Genomic DNA, 20,721 nt, shown 5'->3' with positions numbered 1-20,721 from the left:
GGCCAAGTATGACTTTGTGGCACGGCTGGGGTGTGGGCAGTAGGTGAACCCAGGGGAAGGGTGGGGCACTGGGGGCCAACCCATCTGAGTGGAGGTGAGCTGAGGTCCTCTGACATTGAGCAGCCTTAGAATGTGGGGGAAGTTCAAGATTCAGGCCTCTGCTTATTGGGGAGTTCCTGGCCTGGCCCTGCCACCAGTCCCTAGGTACCCCAGTTACTCTGCATTCAAACAGGGTCTAGATGCTTCAAGAGGAGCTGGGGAAGGGTTTTTTGAGGAAGTCCTGGTTGGCACCTGTATTTCTTAGTGGAGATCCCTTGGGGTCACTCTGGGCAGGGGGTTCTTGTGGGGGCGTGGTGCATGTTCCTAGCCGCCATGCCTTTGTCCTACTCACTGTATTGGAGTGGTGGCTGTCAGCCTGGGCTACAGTCCATAGGCTGAGGAGAGGCCATGACTCCTGCCTCTACCCAGACAGGGAAACCTGGGATCCCAGTCAAATTTGGGTGGGGGGTCCATGGGGCCGTATCTGGACTGAGGTCTGGATTCTACTTGGACAAGAGTGGGCCCCATCCCATGGCCTCTCCCCAGTTTATGACCCATGCTGCCAAGGGAGATGGCCAGACTGGCAGGGCCTGCCTGGCATTGCAGGTCAGATTCTTGTTATTTTTGAGATGGGGTCTGTCTTTGTTGCCCAGGCTGGAGTGCAATGGTACAATCACAGCTCACTGCAGCCTCAGTCTCCCAAATACCTGCAACTAACACAGACATGCCCAGCTGGTTGTAGGTCAGATTCTCGCTGTTTTGCAGAGCTGAGTCACTCGAAAGAAACAGCCTGGCTTCCCTTCCCGCTGCTAGAAGCTTTGGTTGATACCAGTGGAGAATGAAGGAAGGGAACGAGGCTCCCTTTCAGGGATACCCTTTACCCAAAACACCACCTGGTGTATAGCAGTTGTTCTGGTAATGATCTGGTCCCCCAGGAGGCCTGGACTGCCTCTCACTTGTACACAGTGGCTGCTGTGTCAAGGGTCTGTCAAGGCCTTCTGGGGCAGTTGTAGCTGTTTTGGTCTTTATTGAGTGACCACTAGATGGTGGGCCTGGAGCTACTGAGGTGACCTAGACAAGAACCCTGCCCCGGAGGAGTTGTCAATCTGGAAATGAGGACTTCATTCGCTCATTCCTTCATCCATTTCTGCACTGAATCACTATTTGTGCCATGTACTGTGGGTACGGAGGATAACCAACCAGATGTGTTCCTGTCCTCCCCAGGCACCCAGTTGAAAGGGGAAGACATCATAAACACAAAGGCAAACAAATGAGTGTCCAATGACATGCTGTGATCATGGAAAGAAAGCAGAGGCTTTGATGCACACGAGCATCAGGTGATACTCATTATGTGGATTGTGGTGGTCTCGGGTGTAGACATACATTAAAACTTACCTAGGCTGGGCGCGGTGGCTCAAGCCTGTAATCCCAGCACTTTGGGAGTCCAAGGTGGGTGGATCACGAGGTCAAGAGATCAAGACCATCCTGGCCAACATAGTGAAACCCCATCTCTACTAAAAATAAAAAAATTTAGCTGGGCATGGTGGTGCCTGCCTGTAGTCCTGGCTACTTGGGAGGCTGAGGTAGGAGAATTGCTTGAACTTGGGAGGCAGAGGTTGCAGTGAGCCAAGAACTTGCTACTGTACTCCAGCCTAGCGCCAGCCTATGGGACAACACTCTAAAACAAACAAACTTATCTAATTGGGCCTGAGGTGATGGCCCATCCCTGTAATCCCAGCACTTTGGGAAGCTGAGGTGGGAGGATGGCTTGAGCCCAGGAGCTCAAGGTTGCTGTGAGCTATGATTGCTCTACTGCACTCCAGTCTGGGTGACAGAGCTAGACCCAGACTCGAAAAACTAAAATAGGACAGGCAGTCATGGTAGCTCGCAGCACTTTGGGAGGCTGAGGCAGGTGGCTCATTTGAGCCCAAATGAGGCCAGCCTGGGCAGCATAGTGACATCCTGTCTCAATTTTTTTTTTTTTTTTTTTTTTGAGATGGAATCTCCTGTCACCCAGGCTGGAGTGCAGTGTCGAAATCTCCGCTCACTGCAACCTCCACTTCCCAGGTTCAAGTGATTCTCCTGCCTTAGTCTCCTAAGTAGCTGGGAGTACAGGTACCCACTGCTACGTCTGTCCAATTTTTGTATTTTTAGTAGAAACGGGGTTTCACTATGTTGCCTACGCTGGTTTTGAGCTCCTGACCTCATGATCCACCTGCCTCAGCCTCCCAAAGTTCTGGGATTACAGACGTGAACCACTGTGCCTGGCCTTTTTTTTTTTTTTTTTGGAGACAGAGTTTCACTCTTGTTGCTCAGGCTGGAATGCAATGGCGTGATCTCGGCTCATTGCAACCTCTGACTCCCGGATTCAAGTGATTGTCCTGCCTCAGCCTCCAGAATAGCTGGGATTATGGGCACATGCCACCATGCCCAGCTAATTTCAAATGTTTAGTAGAGATGGGGTTTCTCCATGTTGGTGAGGCTGGTCTCAAACTCCTGACCTCAGGTGATCCACCCTTCTTGGCTTCCCAAAGTGTTGGGATTACAGGCATGAGATACCACGCCCAATCTCATTTTTTAAATAGTTAAAACTAAAATAAATAAAATTATGAAGTTGTACCTCAGTAAGACTAGGAAGAAATAAATTAAGAAACGCGGGGGGGGGGGGTTGTTTATTTTATCTTATTTAATTCAGAGTCTTACTCTGTCCCCAGGCTGGAGTGCAGTGGCACAATCTCAGCTCACTGCAACCCCCGCCTCCCTGTTCAAGCAATTCTCCTGCCTCCATCTCCTGAGTAGCTGGGACTACAGGCACCTGCTACCATATCCAGCTAATTTTTGTATTTTTAGTAGAGACAGGGTTTCACCATGTTGGACAGGCTGGTCTCAAACTCCTGACTTAAAGTGATTCACCTGCCTCAGCCTCCCAAAATCCTGGGAATAGGGCCGGGCGCAGTGGCTCAAGCCTGTAATCCCAGCACTTTGGGAGGCCGAGGCGGGTGGATCACAAGGTCGAGAGATCGAGACCATCCTGGTCAACATGGTGAAACCCCGTCTCTACTAAAAACACAAAAAAGTAGCTGGGCATGGTGGCGCTTGCCTGTAATCCCAGCTACTCAGGAGGCTGAGGCAGGAGAATTGCTTGAACCCAGGAGGTGGAGGTTGCGGTGAGCCGAGATCGCGCCATTGCACTCCAGCCTGGGTAACAAGAGCGAAACTCCGTCTCAAAAAAAAAAAAAAAATCCTGGGATTGCAGGTTTGAGCCACCATGCCTGGCCAGATTTTTAATTTTTTTAATTTATTTTTTTAGAGACACAGGTCTCACTGTGTTGCCTAGGCTGGAGTGCAGTGGTGAGGTTACAGCTCATTGCAGCCTCCTTTATAGACTCAAGTGATCCTCCCACCTCAGCCTCCCCAAAATGCTGGGGAGCTACCATGCCTGGCCAGATTTTAAACTGTGGTGACCACCAATGTCGAAATGCTTGGGCCTCGACCAGGTCCTCCTGCATGTGCCCAAGCCTTGCACTGCGGCTCAGTCTGCAGGTTCTCCTAGTGCTTGCTGAGCCAGCTGTGCATGGCACATGGTTTTCATTTTTTTATTTTATTTTATTTTATTTTATTGAGACGGAGTTTTGCTCTTGTTACCCAGGCTGGAGTGCAATGGCGCGATCTTGGCCCACTGCAACCTCCGCCTCCTGGGTTCAGGCAATTCTCCTGCCTCAGCCTCCTGAGTAGCTGGGATTACAGGCACGCGCCACCATGCCCAGTTAATTGTTGTATTTTTAGTAGAGACCAGGTTTCACCATGTTGACCAGGATGGTCTCGATCACTTGACCTCGTGATCCACTCGCCTCAGCCTCCCAAAGTGCTGGGATTATAGGTGTGAGCCACCGTGCCCGGCCTTCTTTTTCTTTTTTGAGACAGAGTCTCGCTCTGTCGCCCAGGCTGGAATACAGTGGCATGATCTTGGCCCACTGCAACCTCTGCCTCCTGGGTTCAGGCAATTCTCCTGCCTCAGCCTCCTGAGTAGCTGGGATTACAGGCACGCGCCACCATGCCCAGCTAATTGTTGTATTTTTAGTAGAGACGGGGTTTCACCATGTTGACCAGGATGGTCTGAATCTCTTGACCTCATGATCCACCCGCCTCGGCCTCCCAAAGTGCTGGGATTACATGCTTGAGCCACCGCGCCTGGCCAAATCTTTTTTTCTTTTTTTTTTTTTTTTTTTTTGAGATGGAGTTTCGCTCTCGTTACCCAGGCTGGAGTGCAATGGCGCGATCTCGGCTCACCGCAACCTCCGCCTCCTGGGTTCAGGCAATTCTCCAGCCTCAGCCTCCTGAGTAGCTGGGATTACAGGCACGTGCCACCATGCCCAGCTAATTTTTTGTATTTTTTTAGTAGAGACGGGGTTTCACCATGTTGACCAGGATGGTCTCGATCTCTCGACCTCGTGATCCACCCGCCTCGGCCTCCCAAAGTGCTGGGATTACAGGCTTGAGCCACCGCGCCCGGCCTTTTTTTCTTTTAAAGGCTAGTCAAGTGAAGCAGTGGGAGTGGAGAAGGAACAAAGAAATCTGTAACTGGTTGTGATCAATTAGTTGTAAACACCACTGCACTCGGACCAGCCGAAGTTCATCTTTCTTATTTTTATTTTTTTTTTTGTGAAACAGAGTCTTACTCTGTCACCAGGCTTTAGTGCAATGACGTGATCTCAGCTCACTGCAACCTCCGACTCCCTGGTTCAAGTGATTCTCCTACCTGAGCTTCCTGAATAACTGGGATTACAGGTGCACACTACCATGCCAGGCTAATTTTTGTATTTTTAGTAGAGATGGTGTTTCACCATGTTGGTCAGCCTGGTATTAAACTCCTGACATCAGGTGATCCATCTGCCTTGGCCTCCCAAAGTGCTGGGATTACAGGCGTGAGCCACCACATCCAGCTTTTTTTATATTTATTTTTTGAGGCAGTCTTGCTCTGCTGCCCAGGCTGGAGTGCAGTGGTATGATCATAGTTAATTGCAACCTTGACCTCCCAGGCTCCAGCAATCCTGCCTCAGCCTGCTACGTTAGCTGGGGCTACAGATGTGTATCACCTCACCTGATTTTTTTTTCTTGCTATAGGGTCTTGCTCTGTTGTCCAGGCTGGAGTGCATTGGTGTGATCTTGGCTTACTGCAACCTCCACCTCCCAGGCTCAAGTGATTCTCCCACCTCAGCCTTCCAAGTAGCTGGGACTACAGGCATAAGCCACCATGTCTGGCTAATTTTTTTGTATTTTTTGGTGGAGACCGGGTTTCACCATGTTGTCCAAGCTGGTTTCAAACTCCTGAACTCAAGCAATCCACCCACCTGGGTCTCCCAAAGTGCTGGGATTACAGACAGGTGTGAGCCACTGCCCCCGGCTTCACCTGGCTAATTTGTAAAAACCTTTCATAGAGATGGGGTGTTGCTATATTGCCTTCACTGGTCTAAAACTCCTGGTCTCAAGCAATTCTCCTGCCTCCACCTTCCAAAGCACTGGGATTACAGGTGGGAGGCCGAGGCAGGTGGATCACGAGGTCAGGAGATTGAGACCATCTTGGCCAACATGGTGAAACTCCGTCTCTACTAAATACAAAAAATTAGCCAGGTGTGGTGGCAGGCACCTCTAGTCCCAGCTACTCGGGAGGCTAAGGCAGGGTAATCACTTGAAACCAAGAGGCAGAGATTACAGTTAGCTGATATTGTGCCACTGCACTCCAGCGACACTCCATTCAAAAAAAAAAAAGAAAAGAAAGAAAATGAAAACATGACCGTGGTGGTGTCTCACGCCTGTAATTCTGGCACTTTGGGAGGCTGAGGTGCGTGGATCACCTGAGGTTAGAAGTTTGAGACCAGCCTGGCCAACACAGTGAAATGCCATCACTACTAAAAATACAAAAATTAGCTGGGCGTGGTGGCACTTGCCTGTAGTCCCAGATACTTGGGAGGCTGAGGCAAGAGAATCGCTTGAACCCTGGAGTCAGAGGTTGCAGAGAGCCCAGATCACGCCACTGCACTCCAGCCTGGGTGACAGAGACTCCATCTCAAAAAATAAGGAAAGAAAATGAATACACTTGGCCGGGTGCGGTGGCTCAAGCCTGTAATCTCAGCACTTTGGGAGGCCGAGGTGGGTGGAGCACGAGGTCAAGAGATCGAGACCATCCTGGTCAACATGGTGAAACCCCGTCTCTACTCAAAATACAAAAAATTAGCTGGGCATGGTGGCACGTGCCTGTAATCCCAGCTACTCAGGAGGCTGAGGCAGGAGAATTGCCTGAACTCAGGAGGCAGAGGTTGCGGTGAGCCGAGATCGTGCCATTGCACTCGAGCCTGGGTAACAAGAGTGAAACTCCATCTCAAAAAAAAAAAAAAAAAGAAAAGAAAATGAATACACTTTCTTTGGGTCACCCAGAAGTCAGTTCCAGTATTCAAATCTAGTTCTTTTTTTTTTTTTCTTTCTTCATCTTAATTTTCTGTAGAGAGAAGTCTTGTTATGTTGCCCACGCTGATCTCAAACTCCTGGGCTCAAGCAATTCTCCTGCCTCAGACTGCCAAAGTGCTAGGATTACAGGTGTGAGCCACTGTGCTTGGCCTCAAACCCAGTTCTTTGGATTCCAGAGAATGAACTTTCTTTCTCCAGGGATTTTTTTTTTTGTTGTTGTTGTTGACAGGGTCTGGAACTGCCGCAGGGCTGGTGGCATGATCTCAGCTCACTGCAACCTCTGCCTCCTGGGTTCAAGTGATTCTCCTGCCTAGGATCCCGAGAAGCTGAGATTATAGGCGCTCATCACACACCAGGCTAATTTGTTGTATTTTCAGTAGGGATGGGTTTTCGCCTTGTTGGCCAGGCTGGTCTCGAATTCTTGAGTTTGTGATTTGCCCACCTCGGCCTCCCAAAGTGCTAGGATTACAGGCATGAATCCCAGGGATTTTTTTTTTTTTTGAGACAGAGTTTATCTCTGTCTCTGGAGTGCAGTGGTGCCATCTTGGCTCTGCAGTTTCTGCCTCCCGGGTTCAAGCAATTCTCCTGCCTCAGCCTCCCGAGCAGCTGGGATTACAAGCGCTTGTCATCACATCCAGCTAATTTTTGTATTTTTAGTGGAGTCGGGGTTTTATTATGTTGGCCAGGACGGTCTCGATATCCTGACCTGGTGATCCGCCCACCTTGGCCTCCCGAAGTGCTAGGATTACAGGCGTGAGCCACCTAGCCTGGCCTAATTGTTGTATTTTTAGTAGAGACTGGGTTTCACCATGTTGGCCCGGCTGGTCTTGAACTTCTGACCTCAGATGATCCGCACACCTCGCCCTCCCAAAATGCTGGGATTACAGGCGTGAGCCACAGTGCCCGGCCGGGTCTAATTATTTTGAAATGCAAACGCTTAAGTGTGAGGGCACATACATTCATATTTACTTAGCAAATATGTATTCAGTGTCTATTGCATTCCTGGGATAGTTCCAGGTATTGGGAAATCCTGTCCCTGCTCACAGTTTATTGGTTTATGAGGGGGAGGACCAAAAATAAAGAGATACAGTCGTCAGATGGTGCAAAAAGCTATAGAGAAGGCCGGGCGCGGTGGCTCACGCTTGTAATCCCAGCACTCTGGGAGGCCGAGGTGGGTCGATCACGAGGGTCAAAAGATCGAGACCATCCTGGTCAAAATGGTGAAACCCTGTCTCTACTAAAAATACAAAAATTAGCTGGGCGCATGCCTGTAGTCCCAGGTACTCAGGAGGCTGAGGCAGGAGAATTGCCTGAACCCAGGAGGCGGAGGTTGTGGTGAGCCGAGATCGCGCCATTGCACTCCAGCCTGGGTAACAAGAGCAAAACTCCGTCTCAAAAAAAAAAAAAAAAAAAAAAAAAAAGAGCTATAGAGAAACACACACAATGAGAGGCAAGTTTCGGGGCGTGTGTGAAAATGGAGAAGAGGCGACGCTATTCCCTGCGAGGTGCTCAAAGAGGGTCTGGCCTGTGGCTTTTGCATATGGCAGGGAGTGGGAAGGGCAAATGCAAAAGCCTGGGCCATGCTGGGCCGGCGGCGGAACGTGCAGAGGGCAGAGGGGTCTAGGAACGAGCTCAGAGAAGAGGCGGACGAGCTCAGAGAAGAGGCGGAGATCCCTAGAGTCCTTCCTGGCACCCCATGCGCTCCAGCAGCTCCCCAGGCGGAGCCACATCCAACATGGCGGCCGCCTGGTGCCCACCTGCGGGCGAGCGGAAGTGCGTGTCGACGGGCGCCGGAAGTTACGGAACCGCTCTTGCCGGGGTCTCGGTTGAGCCTCGTACGCGCCGGCTTTAGCATCCCTAGCCGGGCAGGTGGGAGGCTCCGGGGTTCTGGCTCCCGAGGCCGCGGCTCGGCCCCGCCAGCGACATGGCCAGCTCCGGAGAGGTACAGTCTGCGCCTCTCTCCGCACTGCTTCTGCCTCGGTGGTCTCGGTCTCTTTGGGTTCTTCCATCCCGACCTGGGTTTCCTTACATCCTTTCCATCCCGACCCCTACCCCGCCACGTCCTTCCCATCCGGACCTTGGCCTTGCTCCTGCTCCCGTCCTTCTCGCATCCTGTCCCCCAGACGCCTGCCCTGCCTCGGAAGGCACAAACTGTCTTTCCCTTCGCTCGTCCATTCCCGATCGGCAGAGTTGTCCCCGCCTCTCCGTCCCCTGAGTGTCCATGCTCCTCCAAGACCCCTTCCACAGTGCCCCCGTTCCTTGGCTGGTCCCCTGCAGCCCTGGGTCATTCCGCCTCCGTGCCCACGTCCCACTCCATCTTCTATCTCTGGATGCTCAGTGTCAGCCCCAGCCCACTTCTCTCTGGAGCCTGCCTGCTGAATGACGTGGGGGGTGGGTGATGGAGGAAAAGCCATTTCACTGGGGGACTTACAGCATACCCTGGAATTCTTTCCCAACACTCCACAAATCTGGGTCCGATGAAGAAGCTCGCTGCGTCCCTGTAATGTGGTGAAAGGTATTGTCTCTGCAGACAGGGGTGTAGCAGGTACTCTAGACTCTGATTAGCGGCTTCCCGTTGATACTTCCTGCCTATCTGTATGGGCACCTGGGTTGGTATCTGTCATCTTTCAGGACTCAGACCGTTGGGTGCACTTCGCAGATTTAGGAGCTTGCCTGGGTTCTAGGGAGCAGGAGTGAGAGATTGAACTGTCTTCCTCAAAGTGATGGAGCAGGGGTCTGTGGAAATGGCTGGGGTCACTGTGCTGACTGCCCCTCTTAATTTGAAGTGATCTTGGCCTAGAAATGACCCCAGTGGCTCCTTGACTGACAAGGAACGGTGTGTGGCCCAATCGCAGAATGACGGTAAGATTGAAATGAAAGTTCCAGCTCCAGCGGAGGAGTTCTGGGGTAGCATGGCTGTGTGAGCAGATTCCAGTTAGTTGTGTGTGCTTGGGGTCAGGGAATAAAGGGGGTCCTGGTACCTTGATCTTAAAGAGTTCCAGCTCAAAGACCCCTCTTTTTTTTTTTTTTTTTTTTTTTTTGGAGATCGGGTCTCACTCTGTTCCCCAGGCTGGAGTGCAATGGCTGGATCTTAGCTCACTGCAACCTCTGCCTCATGAGTTCAAGCGATTCTCCTGGCTCCGCCTCTCAAGTAGCTGGGACTACAGGAGCAGACCACCATTCCCAGCTAATTTTTTTTTTTTTTTTTTTTGAGACAGAGTCTTGCACTGTTGCCTGGACTGGAGTGCATGGTGCAATCTTGGCTCACTGCAACCTCCGCCTCCCAGTTCAAGCAATTCTCTTGGCTCGGCCTCCCAAGTAGCTGGGATTATAGGAGATGACCACCAACCCAGCTAATTTTTTTTTTTTTTCTTTAGACAGAGTCTCGCACTGTGGCTCGGCTGGAGTGCAATGGCGCAATCTTGGCTTACTGCAATCTCCACCCCCCGCGTTCAAGCGATTCTCCTGCCTCAGCCTCCTGAGTAGCTGGTGGTGCCCGCCACCATGACTGGCTAATTTTTTTGTATCTTTAGTAGAGATGGGGTTTCACTTTGTTGGCCAGGCTGATCTCCAACTCCTGACCTCATGATCCACCTGCCTCAGCCTCCCAAAGTGCTAGGACTGCAGGCCTGAACCATTGCACCCTGCCAATGTTTTGTATTTTCAGTAGAGATGGGCTTTCACCATGTTGGCCAGGCTGGTCTTGAACTCCTGACCTCAGGTGATCTGCCTGCCTTGGCCTTCCAAAGTGCTGGGATTACAGGTGTGAGCTACTGCACCTAAGCCAGGCTCTGCTTTTTTTTTTTTTTTTTTTTTTTGAGATGGAGTTTCGCTCTTGTTACCCAGGCTGGAGTGCAATGGCGCGATCTCGGCTCACCGCAACCTCCGCCTCCTGGGTTCAGGCAATTCTCCTGCCTCAGCCTCCTGAGTAGCTGGGATTACAGGCATGCGCCACCATGCCCAGCTAATTTTTTGTATTTTGAGTAGAGACGGGGTTTCACCATGTTGACCAGGATGGTCTTGATCTCCTGACCTCGTGATCCACCCGCCTCAGCCTCCCAAAGTGCTGGGATTACAGGCTTGAGCCACCGCGCCCGGCTTTTTTTTTTTTTTTTTAAATAGCACTTCACATGGTTCAGTACTTGTTTTTCTTAGGTATTAAACATGCTCCCAGCAGGGCATGGTGGCTCACGCCTGTAATCCCAGCACTTTGGGAGGCCAAGGTAGACTGATTGCTTGAGTCCAGGATTTCGAGGCCAGCGTGGACAACGTGGAAACCCTGTCTCTACAAAAAATACGAAAATTAGCTGAGGGTGGTGGCTTACGCCTGTAATCCCAGCACTTTGGGAGGCCGAGGCAGGTGGATCATGAGGTCAGGAGATTGAGACCATCCTGGCGAACATGGTAAAAACCTGTCTCTCTAAAAAAATCAAAAAATTAAAACAAAAAATTAGCTAGGCATGGTGGCAGACATCTGTAGTCCCAGCTACTCAGGAGGCTGAGGCAGGAGAATTGCTTGAACCTGGGAGTCAGAGGTTGCAGTGAACCTAGATCATGCCACTGCACTCCAGCATAGCAAGAGAGCAAGACTCTGTCTCAAAACAAAACAGGATCCCATTTCTTTTTTTTTTTTGAGACAGAGTTTTGCTCTTGTTACCCAGACTGGAGTGCAATGGCGCGATCTCGGCTCACCGCAACCTCTGCCTCCTGGGCTCAGGCAATTCTCCTGCCTCAGCCTCCTGAGTAGCTGGGATTACAGGCACGCGCCACCACGCCCAGCTAGTTTTTTGTTTTTTTTTTTTTTTGTATTTTTAGTAGAGACGGGGTTTCACCATGTTGACCAGGATGGTCTCGATCTCTCGACCTCGTGATCCACCCGCCTCGGCCTCCCAAAGTGCTGGGATTACAGGCTTGAGCCACCGCGCCCGGCACAGGATCCCATTTCTACAAAAATCACAAAATTAGCCTGGTGTGGGGACCTGCACCTGTAGTCCCATCTACCTGGGAGGCTGAGGCAGGAAGATCACTTGAGCCCAGGAGGCCATGGCTGCAATGAGCTATGATCGTACTGCATTCCTGCTTGGGAGATAGAGTGAAACCCTGTCTCAAACAAAAAAATTAAATAAAAAATGCTCCCTGTTCTGAAGGCATTCCTGGAGTAGTGGGGAAACCGTTACAGTTTGTCTGATGAGGCTGGCAGTGGAGACCTGGTCAGCTGTGGGAGGCGGTGAGTTAAGTGTGCTTGGAGAGTACTGGCAGGGCTTCCCTGAGGAAGGAGCTTTTGAGCTGAAGTATGAGAGTGTCGCAGCTTCCCTTGCTGGGTGGCATGTCTGGTCAAGGGGACATCTTGTACATAGGCTAGTGGTATCAGTGCTGTGTCTCAGGGGACAGCCTAGGAAATGCCAGGTAGATAAGCAAAGTCCTAAGAAGAGGGGCAGTGGAGAAACAGTAAAGACCTTAAGAAATGGCTGGTGCGGTGGCTCCCACCTGTAATAAATATGAGAATTTTTCTCTAATAAATATGAGAAAAAAAAGGCATCATCATGCCTAGCTAACTTTGTATTTTTAGTAGAGATGCGGTTTCTCCATGTTGGTCAGGCTGGTCTTGGAACTCCTGACTTCAGGTAATCTGCCTGCCTCAGCCTCCCAAGGTGTTGGGATTACAGGCGTGAGCCACCTCGCCTAGCCTTTAGTGTTTTTTTTTGTTGGTTTGTTTTTCTGAGACAAAGTCTCTCTGTGTCCCAGGTTGGAGTGCAGTGCCTCCATCACAGCTCACTGCAGCCTCCACTTTCTGGGCTCAGGTGATCCTCCCACTTTGACCTCCTGAGTAGCTGGGACTGACTACAGGTGCATGCCACCATGCCCAACTAGTTTTTTGTAGAGACGGGGTTTCGCCACTTTGCCCAGGCTGCAACCTGTTTTTTTTTTTCTTTTGAGACAGAGTCTCGCTCTGTCGCCCAGGCTGGAGTGCAGTGGTGTGATCTCGGCTCACGGCAAACTTCACCTCCTGGGTTCAAGCAATTCTCCCTGCCTCATCCTCCTGAGTAGATGGGATTACAGGTGCCTGCCACCATGCCTAGCTAATTTTTGTATTTTTAGCAAAGATGGGGTTTCACCATGTTGGCCAGGCTGGTCTCGAACTCCTGACAAGTTATCTGCCAGCCTCAGCCTCCCGAAGTGTTGGGATCACAGGCATGAGCCACCATGCCCATCCTGTACTCTAGTTTTTGTCTCCTCTGCAGAGCTTGCCACCTTTTTGGGTTTAGGATGCCTTAACAGAGTAGTCTCAGAAAGCCTGAGTCCAGGGAAATGACTCAACTTGCATGCCCAGCAGCCTCCTTCCGGGATCCTCTGGCTGGAGATTCAGGGTGGGTGTGGGGGCCATTCCAGCTGCTTCCTGGGCCAGCTTTTCCTCCTGTCTAGGCATCACCTCCCCAAGTGCCCCACAATTGCATTAGGGGTCTGGCCTGAGATGAACCTTCTCTTTTTTCTTTTTTTTTTTGAGACGGAGTTTCACTCTTGTTACCCAGGCTGGAGTGCAATGGCATGATCTCGGCTCACTGCAACCTCCGCTTCCTGGGTTCAGGCAATTCTCCTGCCTCAGCCTCCTAAGTAGCTGGGATTACAGGCACGTGCCACCACGCCCAGCTAATTTTTTGTATTTTTAGTAGAGACGGGGTTTCACCATGTTGACCAGGATGGTCTCAATCTCTCGACCTCGTGATCCACCCACCTCCCTCATGATCCACCCACCTCGGCCTCCCAAAGTGCTGGGATTACAGGCTTGAGCCACCGCGCCCGGCCCCTTTTTTTTTTTTTTTTTTTTTTGAGACGGAGTTTTGCTCTTGTTACCCAGGCTGGAGTGCAATGGCGCGATCTCGGCTCACTGCAACCTCCGCCTCCTGGGTTCAGGCAATTCTCCTGCCTCAGGCTCCTGAGTAGCTGGGATAACAGGCACGCGCCACCATGCCCAGCTAATTTTTTGTATTTTTAGTAGAGACGGGGTTTCACCATGTTGGCCAGGATGGTCTCGATCTCTTGACCTCGTGATCCACCCGCCTCGGCCTCCCAAAGTGCTGGGATTACAGGCTTGAGCCACTGCGCCCGGCGAATCTTCTCTTTTATTTGGGGCACAGCATGTGGAAAAGATGATCTGGTGAAATTTGCTGGGGCTGAATGGAGAGAACTGAACTTTCATTCCTGGCATACTGTCTCTCCCTTTAAAAAAAAAAAATACTGTGATTTCTATGTAGTTTTTTTTTTTTTTTTTTTTTGAGACGGAGTTTCGCTCTTGTTACCCAGGCTGGAGTGCAATGGTGCGATCTCGGCTCACCGCAACCTCCGCCTTCTGGGTTCAGGCAATTCTCCTGCCTCGGCCTCCTGAGTAGCTGGGATTACAGGCACGTGCCACCATGCCCAGCTAATTTTTTGTATTTTTAGTAGAGACGGGGTTTCACCATGTTGACCAGGATGGTCTCGATCTCTCGACCTCGTGATCCACCCGCCTCGGCCTCCCAAAGTGCTGGGATTACAGGCTTGAGCCACCGTGCTCGGCCCATTTTTTTTTTTTTAAGATGGGTTTCATCATGATGGCCAGGCTGGTCTTGAACTCCTGACTTCAGGTGATCCACCCACCCCTGCCTCCCAAAGTGCTAGGATTACAGGTGTGAGCCACCGCGCCTGGCCAATTTCTATGTAGTTTTAATAAAAATTCAGGCCAGGCGCGGTGGTTCAAGCCTGTAATCCCAGCACTTTGGGAGGCTGAGGCGGGTGGATCACGAGGTTGAGAGATCGAGACCATCCTGGTCAACATGGTGAAACCCTGTCTCTACTAAAAATACAAAAAATTAGCTGGGCATGGTGGCGCGTGCCTGTAATCCCAGCTACTTGGGAGGCCGAGGCAGGAGAATTGCCTGAACCCAGGAGGCGGAGGTTGCGGTGAGCCGAGATCGTGCCATTGCACTCCAGCCTGGGTAACAAGAGTGAAACTCCGTCTCAAAAAAAAAAAAAAAAAAGAAAAGAAAAATTCAGGCTCATGCCTGTAATCCCTACACTTTGGGAGGCCGAGGCAGGCCTGAGGTCAGGAGTTCGAGACCAGCCTGACCAACATGTAGAAACTCTGTCTCTTCTAAAAATAGAAAATTAGCCAGGTGTGGTGGCACATGCTTCTAATCCCAGCTACACGGGAGGCTGAGGTGGGAGAATCACTGAACCCAGGAGGCGGAGGTTTCAGTGAGCCAAGATTGTGCTATTACACTCCAGCCTGTGCAACAAGAGCGAAATGATCTCAAAAAAAAAAAAAAAAACGAACAATACAGTGTAGTAGTGTAATTGTGGAATCTATATGATGCTGGAGTTTTTTTTGAGACGGAGTCTTGCTCTGTGTCACCCAGGCTGGAATGCAGTGGTGCGATCTCGGCTTGTCGCAACCTCCACCTCCCGGGTTCGAGAGATTCTCACCTTAGCCTCTCGAGTAGCTGGGATTGGATTACAGGCGCCTGCCACCATGCTCAGATAATTTTTGTATTTAGTAGAGACGGGATTTCACCATGTTGCCCAGGCTGGTCTCGAACTCCTGACCTCAGTTGATCCGCACACCTCGGCCTCTGAAAGCGCTGGGATTACAGGCAAGAGCACAGCATTTTTGTGCCTGGCCCAATGCTGGAGTTTTTAATAGTGTTTTGCCCTAAGTTGTCACTCTTACCACGGGAGCTCTGCCATGGCATTCTTTCATAACTTTGCAAATCCGGAATTGGGAGGGGTACAGTTCAGTTTTTGATAAGGATTGTCCCTGGTTCTGATAAGGATTGTCCGTGGTTCTGATGGAGACTGTCTCTGGTTCTGATAAAGATTGTCTCTTGTTCTGATAAAAGTTATCTCTGGTTCTGATAAAGGTTGCCCTTATTTGGGAGCCTATCATTTGAGGATGGACCCCACAGGTCTGGGGTGGGTTCTAGGAATCTGATTTTTTTTTTTTTTTTTTTTTTTTGAGATGGAGTTTCGCTCTTGTTACCCAGGCTGGAGTGCAATGGCGCGATCTCGGCTCACCGCAACCTCCGCCTCCTGGGCTCAGGCAATTCTCCTGCCTCAGCCTCCTAAGTAGCTGGGATTACAGGCACACACCACCATGCCCAGCTAACTTTTTGTATTTTTAGTAGAGACGGGGTTTCACCTTGTTGACCAGGATGGTCTCGATCTCTCGACCTCGTGATCCACCCGCCTCGGCCTCCCAAAGTGCTGGGATTACAGGCTTGAGCCACCGCACCCGGCGGAATCTGATTTTTATTTGTCTTTTTTTTTTGGAGATAAATTCTCTCTCTGTCATCCAGGCTGGATTCTCGCTCTTGTTGCCCTTGTGTGATCTCAGCTCACTGCAACCTCCGCCTCCTAGGTTCAAGTGATTCTCTTGCCACAGTCTCCTTAGTAGCTGGGATTATAGGTGTCCACCACCATGCCCGGCTAATTTTTGTATTTTTAGTAGAGACAGGGTTTCACCATGATGGCCAGGATGGTCTCAATCTTTTGCCTTTGTGATCTGCTCTCCTTGGCCTCCCAGAGTGCTGGGATTACAGGTGTGAGCCATCATGCCCAGCCTTGTCCTGGTAATTTGTAAAATATCTTTTAGTTTATTTGATTATTATTATTATTATTATTTTTTGAGACGGAGTTTCGCTCTTGTTGCCCAGGCTGGAGTGCAATGGCGTGATCTCGGCTCACTGCAACCTCCGCCTCCTGGGTTCAGGCAATTCTCCTGCCTCAGCCTCCTGAGTAGCTGGGATTACAGGCACGCAGCACCATGCCCAGCTAATTTTTTGTATTTTTAGTAGAGACGGGGTTTCACCATGTTGACCAGGATGGTCTCGATCTCTTGACCTTGTGATCCACCCTCCTCGGCCTCCCAAAGTGCTGGGATTACAGGCTTGAGCCACCGTGCCTGGCGATTTTTATTTTTAAGACAAGGTCTTGCTGTGTTGTTTCAACTATCTTGAACTCCTGGGCTCAAGTGATCCTCCCGCACTTAGTCTCCCAAAGTGCTGAGATTACAGATTTGAGCCACTGCACCCAGTTCCTAATTTTTTTATTTGTATTTTTTGTAGAGAGAGGGGTGTTGCTGTGTTCCCCAGGCTGGTCTTAAATTCCTGGGCTTAATCGGTCTTTCTGCCTTGGCTACCCCAAAGTGCTGGGATTACAGGTATGAGCCACCAAGCCCTGCTGGAATCCGATTTTTTTTTTTTTTGAGGCGGAGTCTCGCTCACTCACCCAGGCTGGAGTGCAGTGGCATGATCTGGACTCACTGCAACCTCCACCTCCTGGGTTCAAACAATTCTTCTGCCTCAGCCTCCGAGGAGCTGGGACTGCAGGCAAATGCCACCACGCCTGGCTAATGATTTTTTGTATTTTTTTTTTTTTTTTTTTTTGAGACAGAGTTTCGCTCTTGTTACCCAGGCTGGAGTGCAATGGTGCGATCTCGGCTCACCGAAACCTCCGCCTCCTGGGTTCAGGCAATTCTCCTGCCTCAGCCTCCTGGGTAGTTCGGATTACAGGCATGTGCCACCATGCCCAGCTACTTTTTTGTATTTTTAGTAGAGACGGGGTTTCACCATGTTGACCAGGATGGTCTCGATCTCTTGACCTCGTGATCCACCCGCCTCGGCCTCCCAAAGTGCTGGGATTACAGGCTTGAGCCACCGCGCCCGGCTATTTTTTGTATTTTTAGTAGAGATGGGGTTTCACCCTGTTAGTCAGGATGGTCTCGGTCTCCTGACCTCATGATCCGCCCTCCTTGGCCTCCCAAAGTGCTGGGATTACAGGTGTGAGCCACTTCGCCGGGCCGGAATCTGATTTTTAAGAGGTGCTAGGGGCCCGGCGTGGTGGCTCACGCCTGTAATTCCAACACTTTGCGAGGCTGAGGTGGGTGGATCACAAGGTCAAGAGATCGAAACCATCCTGGTTAACATGGTGAAACCCCGTCTCTACTGAAAATACAAAAAATTATCTGGGCATGGTGGTGCGTGCCTGTAATCCCAGCTACTCAGGAGGCTGAGGCAGGAGAATTGCCTGAACCCAGGAGGCGGAGGTTGCGGTGAGCCGAGATCACGTCATTACACTCCAGCCTGGGTAACGAGAGCGAAACTCCGTCTCAAAAAAAAAAAAAAAAAAAAAAAAAGAGGTGCTAGGATGATCCCCGTGACTGGTCTCTGGGAAATACTGCGTCCAGGGAATGTCAGTTACAGTCGGAAACACCAGACCCAGAATCCAAGGACACAGCGCAGCAGTGGACTTGGGTCTGAGAACCACCTTCTGCCCTTGTGACTGGGGAGGCTGGGAGCAGGGACTAATGGCGACTAATGTGTGCCGAGGCCTCTTCCTTCCCAAAGGAGGGAAGGTGGAAGTAAGTTTCCAACCTCTGACCCTCATGACAAATATAATCTCCTTAGGGACCATGTCCTTTGGTGTTTGTGTGGGTTTCTCTGGGAGGATGGAGGGCACGTCTTTGTTCCCAGGGAAGAACAGGTGGGAGACATTCCAGGACTCCTCTAGGGCCTGGTGAGGGCCGACAAGATGGGAAGCCTGTCAGGAGAGTGTGAAAGGACTGTCAGTCAGAGTTCCCAGGAAACCTCTGACACGTGTATGGGGTGTGCAGACAGGCTCTTTCTCCACAGGCTTCATGGTTGCCATGGCAGCAGCCAGGCTTTCCAAAACTCAGAGCTTCCATCCAGGCAAATATGAGCAGGAAGCAGGAGTGGACTGGAGCCAGAGGGTCATGTAGACACAGTCCCCGAAACAGGCTGAGAGATGATTCCGAGCAGTCTCTCCTGGGCGTGATCTTTACAGAAAGCAGCCACTCTGAGCTGCTCTCCTTGGTAAAGGCTTCTGCCTTCCTTTTCCATGAGACACAGTCTCACCCTATCACCAGGCTGGAGTGCAGTGGTGCGATCTCAGCTCACTACAACCTCTGCCTCCCGGGTTCAAGTGATTCTCCTGCCTCAGCCTCCTGAGTGGCTTGGGAGTACTGGCATGAGCCACTGAGCTGGGCCTCTTTGTCCTTGATTTGGGGACCTCATGTCTCATTCATTACATTTGGCTCCTCTCCCTCTTTGTCATACAAACCAAAAAGGCTTCAGGCATTTGGACTTAAGGCGCACATTAGGGAAGAACACCTTGTAACTTGCCAGATACCTACAGCAATGCAAAATGAAATGTGCAGGCTGGGTGCGGGGCTCCCGCCTGTAATGCCAGTGTTTTGGTGGGCAGATCACTTGAGGCCAGGAGTTCAAGACCAGCCTGATCAATGTGGCGAAATGCTGTCTCTACTAAAAACACAAAAATTAGGTAGGTGTGGTGGCACATGCCTTTAATCCCAGCTACTTGGGAGGCTGAGGCACAAGAATCTCTTGAACCTGGGAGGTGGAGGTTGCAGTGAACCAAGATTGCATCACTGCACTCCAGCCTGTGCAACACAGCGAGACTCTGTGTCAAAAAAAAAAACACACACACACAAAAAAACAAAAGGCTAGGTGCAGTGGCTCACACCTGTAATCTCAGCACTTTGGGAGGCTGAGGCCAGAGGATTGCTGGAGTCTAGGAGTTCAAGACCAACGTGGGCAGCATAGCAAGATCCTGTCTCTATTATAACAAAACATACTTTGAGAGGCCAAGGCAGGAGGATCAATTGTCCAGGAGTTTGAGATAAGCCTGGGCAGCATAGGGAAACCCTGTCTCTACAAAAAAAACAAACTAACTGGATGAGGTGGCATGCACCTGTAGTCCCAGCTACTCAGGAGGCTGAGGTGGGAGGATCTCTTCAGCCTGGGAGTTTGAGGCTGCAGTGAGCCATGATTGTGTCACTGCACTCCAGCCTGGGAGGTAGAGTGAGAGACCCTGTCTCAACAACCACAACCATAAGGCCTGGGGCAGTGGCTCATGCCTGTAATCCCACCACTTTGGGGCTGAGGCGGGTGGATCACGAGGTTAGATTGAATCCATCCTGGCTAACATAGTGAAACCCCGTCTCTACTAAAAACACAAAAAAATTAGCTGGGTGTGGTAGTACATGCCTGTAATCTCAGCTACTCAGGAGGCTGAGGCAGGAGAATCGCTTGAACCTGGGGGGCGGGGGTTGTAGTGAGCTGAGATTGCACCACTGCACGCCAGTATGGGTGACAGAGCGAGACTCCATCTCAAAAAAAAAAAAAAAAAAAGGTCAGGCAGGCACAGTGGCTCAGGCCTGTAATCTCAGCACTTTGGGAGGCTGGGATGGGCGAATCACGAGGTCAGGAGTTCAAGATCATCTGGCCAATATGGTGAAACCCCGTCACCACTAAAAATACAAAGAATTAGCCAGGCATGGTGGTGCATGCCTGTAGTCCCAGCTACTTGGGAGTCCGAGGCAGAGGAATCACTTGAACTCGGAGGTAGAGGTTGCAGTGAGCTGAGATCATGCCACTGCACTCCAGCCTGGGTGATAGAGCAAGACTCCGTCTCAAAAAAAAAAAAAAAAACAACACCACCACAACAAAAACCAACACATTGGCTGGGCATAGTGGTTTGTGCCAGTAGCGTCAGCTACTTGGAAAGTTGAGGTAGGAGGATGGCTTGAGCCCAGGAGTTGGAGGCTGCAGTGAGCTATGATCGTGCCACTGCAGTCCGGCCCATGCAACAGAGCAAGACCTTGTCTCTAAAAAAGTAAAAATAAATGATAAAAAAACTTTATTAGTGGGCCGGGCATGGTGGCTCAAGCCTGTAATCCCAGCACTTTGGGAGGCCGAGGCGGGTGGATCACGAGGTCAAGAGATTGAGACCATCCTGGTCAACATGGTGAAACCCCGTCTCTACGTGCAAAAAATTAGCTGGGCATGGTGGCGCATGCCTGTAATCCCAGCTACTCGGGAGGCTGAGGCAGGAGAATTGCCTGAACCCAGGAGGTGGAGGTTGCGGTGAGCCGAGATCGTGCCATTGCACTCCAGCCTGGGAAACGAGCGAAACTCCGTCTCAAAAAAACAAAAACAAAAACAAAACAAAAAAAAAAACTAGTGTAGTAGGTGCTGTTTGTTCTTTGTAAGGACTTGCATAGTTTCATAATCTATTTATTTATTTATTTGAGATGGAGTCTTGCTCTGTCACCCAGGCTGGAGTACAGTGGCATGATCTCTGCTCTCTGCAACCTCCACCTCCGCGTTCAAGTGATTCTTCTGCCTTGGCCTCCTGAGTAGCTGG

The 20,721-nt window shown here is 50.7% G+C and overlaps 1 protein-coding gene across 2 annotated transcripts in view; it reads left to right on the top strand.

The window, feature by feature from the left end:
• The first annotated feature begins 8,274 nt into the window (after nucleotides 1-8,274).
• Nucleotides 8,275-20,721, top strand: part of FBXL18 (F-box and leucine rich repeat protein 18) — a 46,067-nt gene continuing 33,620 nt past the window's right edge. The window contains exons 1-2 of one of the 2 annotated variants that reach the window (XM_074390409.1): nucleotides 8,275-8,446; nucleotides 8,988-9,019. Coding sequence is in view for 1 of the 2 variants with exons in the window: in XM_074390408.1 (XP_074246509.1) it covers nucleotides 8,429-8,446 (18 nt within the window). In the remaining variant the exon portion in view is untranslated. The remainder of the gene's footprint in view (nucleotides 8,447-8,987; nucleotides 9,020-20,721) is intronic. The other variant, XM_074390408.1, reaches the window with a different exon arrangement.

The sequence above is a fragment of the Saimiri boliviensis genome, chromosome 20, assembly GCF_048565385.1.
Source record: "Saimiri boliviensis isolate mSaiBol1 chromosome 20, mSaiBol1.pri, whole genome shotgun sequence".
Lineage (NCBI taxonomy): Eukaryota > Metazoa > Chordata > Mammalia > Primates > Cebidae > Saimiri > Saimiri boliviensis.
Note: the sequence above shows the minus strand (reverse complement) of the source record. Positions and strands in the feature narration are given on the sequence as shown.